Below are 4,297 nucleotides of genomic sequence, written 5' to 3' on the forward strand. Positions count from 1 at the left end.
TAGAAGTGTCATCTCCCTGTGTCGTCATATCTACCACTCACTGTATGCATTTTATGATTAGCTGGAAATGAGGCAAAACTGTACTATGAAATGTATTTGACTGTTATGTTGTGGTTGTGACAGGTTTACTACGCAGCTCGTATCTGGGACGGGATGAAGAAGTCCTCAACCATGTCTGAATACTACCGTCTACAGGACTGTCAACCTGTTGTGATGAATATACTGAAGGAAATAGATGTCCCTGTCCTACAAGAGGACCAGAAGAGACAGACAGAGAGAGGATGGTCTAGCGATGGACAGTGCAGGTAGCAGTAGTGTGGCTCACAGGTTAATTCAGTGGTGATCTGAGGTCTTTGTTGTTGAGAAGAGGGCCATCTCATTGGAAACATATGGAACTACATATAGTTCAACAGTTCAACTTAGGTGGCTCTGGCTTTGTAACAGAGGAAGAAAAAGGGACAGCTGATCACATTCAGGTGTCTCTGTGATAATAAAGAACCCTGCTAAGTGATGGAAGAATCAGATGGTACAGAAGAATATCATATTTAGTTGTAAATACAGCTGCGTTTCATTTTTATTTCAAAATATGTGATTGTCTAAAGTATTTGTTACCTGTTCACCTGAAATGTTATGATTGTTTATTATGTAAAGATGGAGCTGAGATTCCAGACAAGACACTTCTGCAACTTGACAAGAATTTATTAAAATGTTATGTAATCATTAACATTAAACAGATATACTCTGTTATTTCTCCCTTCTTCTGATGTAAAAACATTAATAACATTCTAATAACATAAGAATATTGTAAGAGTATATAATCCTTTGTAAACCACAACCTTTACATTTCAGGCAAGTAATATTGATTAAATCTTAACTAGTATTATTTTCAAATCCAGAAGCAAAAATATTTAATGATTATGCAATAGTCTCAAAACTTCAGATTTGACTGTCATGGTGTTTATAGAATCCTTTCAAACTAAAATAATAGATTTCATGCAGTAGGTTATAGAGATTAAATTTGTATGAATAAGCAATAAGAAGCATAGTATTTTATGTATATTTTTGGGCAACATAAAGGCACTTATGAAAACACATCCCTCGATTGTGATAAACACAATCAAAAAACTATCTTTGACATTATCTCACTCATCGACCTTCAGTGCCTTCATCAGTACATTTTGTGCATCTTCGGCCAGCTCATTCAGACAGTTGTTCAGCATGTAGTAGGTGGTGCCAAATGAAATGCCACATGCAACTGTGGAGCCAAAGACTGGAATGGTACTCAAAAAGTACTCAACCAGCATCAATGTTGCCCCAGTTGTTTTGGTCAGCATTTTGATAACCATGTCTTGGGATATCTCCTTGTTCAGAGGGGACTTGAGGATTGCTTTCAGCTCCTCCACTGGCACATTTGTTCTATCAGCAAGGCTCTTCAGCGACTCATTATCAAGACCAAAAGCCTGATAGTACATTCTGATCTCTCTTATCAAGATGGTTATATCTACACTAACAGAGAGACCTGGAATTGGTATTATTGCCACACAGGCAGATTCAAAAGCTGATCTCCATATGTTGGCTTGGAGATTCTCTTTCTTCCTCTGGTTGATTTTCAGGCTCATGTTGGGAATGGATAGCAGCAGGACACGCCTCTTGTAATCAGGAAGTTCCTTCTCCATCGTCTCCACCAGATTGGGGAAATCATAGAGATGTAGCTCAAAACTGGAGATGAGGAAGACCTGAGGAAACCCCTGACCATGATCTCGAAGTCCTAAGAGGAGCAAAGAAAATAACGTAAAGTACAACTACTACACTGATTTTAAAAATGTTCAAATTGGACAGTCACACAGATGAGCATCATACCAGTGTCTACATACGTGAAACAGCGCTTTTCTATGTTCTATAATCCCAAAAAGAAGAAAAGGTCCTTCCCCCTGGAAACTCATTGGAGTTTTTGAAAATCACATTTAAAACTAAAAATGTAATTTTCTTTCTTTTTTGACTACAGACACAGAAAAATAGTGATTTTAATATATGTGGACACTGGGCCACGTTCAGTTGCCAAATATTGCTAAACGTTGCAATTATAGAAATGCCATGAATAGAGCCCACATGTCGGAGAGGCATGTTTGTTTTACATAACATATTTATTTCTGAATGTTCCAAATAACATGCCCCTGGCATGGTGCTGGAGATAATGAATATGTTAAAAACAATTGTGAAGTACACAGATTCCAGATTGTGGCTTTGAAATATGAAATGTCCAATTTTTGTTTGACAGTAATGTACATTTGCAGTATATACTGTACTCAATCAATGTGTTGTCAAACCTTCAACACAGTTCTGTCTGATATTTTGAAGTGTCTCATCCTGGTTAAAATTCTTCTTCCTTTTTTTTTCTGCATCTATGTTGCTATCGATCTTAGAGTGTACAAAGTAGAAACTCTTCTTCATTTCCTGGATCTTCTTGGCCAGGTTAACATCATTGACTCTGAAACGTTCTGACGAGACTATGATGAAGAAATCATAGCAATCAAATCCAACTTGCTGAAGGTATGTCTCAGGTTTGAAATTTGTGGTGCCGATACCAGGAAGATCCCACAATTTTACATTTTGATGTTTTGGGTGTTGGTAAGGCGTTGCCTTCTGAGTGGTCTCCACCACACCAGTTGGAGCAGAGAATTCCTCTTCATCCCCTAGGCCCCTGAGCACATTGATGAAGGTGGATTTACCAGAGCCAGATTCCCCTGTGATAGCAATATTCAGCTGCACATCACTAATCTTCTTCAAATACTCTTGAATCTTGCCTGAAGCTGAGGTCAAGCTCTCATTCTCAAGTGCTTCTTCAATTTGTCTTGCTGCTTTAATGTCATCTTCACTGATTTCACAATAATCATCGGCCATCATCGGTCTATTTCAAAGAAAATATAAAAATAAGCGTAAAGATATTTCACACTAACTAATATTACACACACAACACACACAAAACGATTTTTATTTGTATTAAAAATGACACATTTTGAAAAAGTGTTGCTTTAAGTTTACGTTGTTGTTCATTTTCATTTGGTCTCGAATGATTCACCAAAACGAAGGAATTTTGCTCAGGGGCTAGTCTTTCCAACACATTTGAATACCAGGCATCTATATTGCTGTAAGATAAACTTATAAAAATATGTCAAGACTTCAAGCAATATCGTTACATTACACTAATACATCCCACATTAGACTTGCTTACTAACCTTCCATGATTATTATAGTTAGAAACCTACCTTTTATTAACCTCAAGCTCTGATCGCTGTATGCAAAGACACGGTGCGTGAGTTCGTAACTTTCAATCTGCACATTCAAAATGCAAACATTCCAGTTCTTGCTTTGACCTTTGAAACTGTTGAAGTTGTTGACTGTAACACCCATTTTTTTTTTCTTTTTTTTTTTGACCTTTATTTAACCAGGTAAGCCAGTTGAGAACAAGTTCTCATTTACAACTGCGACCTGGCCAAGATAAAGCAAAACAGTGCGATAAAAACAACAACACAGAGTTACATATGGGGTAAAACAAACCCTGATCTGTTTCACCTGTCCTTGTAATTGTCTCCACCCCCCTCCAGGTGTCGCCCATCTTCCCTATTTTCCCCAGTGTATTTATACCGGTGTTCTCTGTTTGTCTGTTGCCAGTTCGGTTTGTTTCATTTACATTTACATTTACGTCATTTAGCAGACGCTCTTATCCAGAGCGTTTCATCAAACCTACCAGCGGTTTTCCCCTTGCGCCTGTCATTCTCAAGTTCCTGTTTTCCAGGTTTTGACAATTCTGCCTGCCCTGAGCCTACCTGCCGTTCTGTACCTTCTCACACCACGCTGGATTATTGACCTCTGTCTGCCCTGACCCTGAGACTGCCTGCCGTTCTGTACCTTTGGGACTCTGATCTGGATTACTGACCTGCCCTTGACCTGTCGTTTGCCTGCCCCCTGTTTTTGTAATAAACTTTTGTTACTTCAACAATGTCTGCATGTGTCTTCTCCTGAAGCGTGATAGTTGACACTGTACTATGATGTAACGTTTAATTCTTGGTCTTATAACAGTTATTTTGCCTATCAAGTGTTGCAAACAGCATTTTTTTTTATATATGAGGGATTTAACACAAGGTAAAAGAAACCAATAATAACAAGAACAAAGAACAAGTTGTTTAAGAAGTATTTTATTAAGAATGGTCCACCACCCAATTGACCTCCAGCCAACTTGACACAACCTTTGGAAACATTGGAGTCAACATTGGCCAGCATCCCTGTGGAATGCTTT

At 38.3% G+C, this 4,297-nt stretch overlaps 1 protein-coding gene across 1 annotated transcript; it reads right to left on the reverse strand.

The window, feature by feature from the left end:
• Positions 1-756: 756 nt before the first annotated feature.
• On the reverse strand, positions 757-3,320 carry LOC311139243 (interferon-inducible GTPase 5-like). The gene is made up of 3 exons (XM_084174140.1): positions 3,267-3,320; positions 2,328-2,908; positions 757-1,768 (listed from the first exon to the last, which is right to left on the reverse strand). The coding sequence occupies exons 2-3, from the start codon at positions 2,902-2,904 to the stop codon at positions 1,143-1,145; spliced, it is 1,203 nt and encodes a 400-aa protein (XP_084030266.1). The 5' UTR covers positions 2,905-2,908; positions 3,267-3,320; the 3' UTR covers positions 757-1,142.
• Between the last annotated feature and the right edge of the window lie 977 nt (positions 3,321-4,297).

The sequence above is a fragment of the Coregonus lavaretus genome, assembly GCF_964263955.1.
Source record: "Coregonus lavaretus genome assembly, chromosome: 13".
Taxonomy (NCBI): domain Eukaryota; kingdom Metazoa; phylum Chordata; class Actinopteri; order Salmoniformes; family Salmonidae; genus Coregonus; species Coregonus lavaretus.

What these genes read in the sequence shown, in the direction of transcription:
- LOC311139243 (XM_084174140.1), bottom strand. Translation starts at nt 2,904, where the DNA reads ATGATGGCCGATGATTATTGTGAAATCAGTGAAGATGACATTAAAGCA. An exon ending in CAGACAGAACTGTGTTGAAG is followed by an intron (nt 1,769 to 2,327) that starts GTTTGACAACAC and finishes TGCTCCTCTTAG; the next exon opens with GACTTCGAGATCATGGTCAG.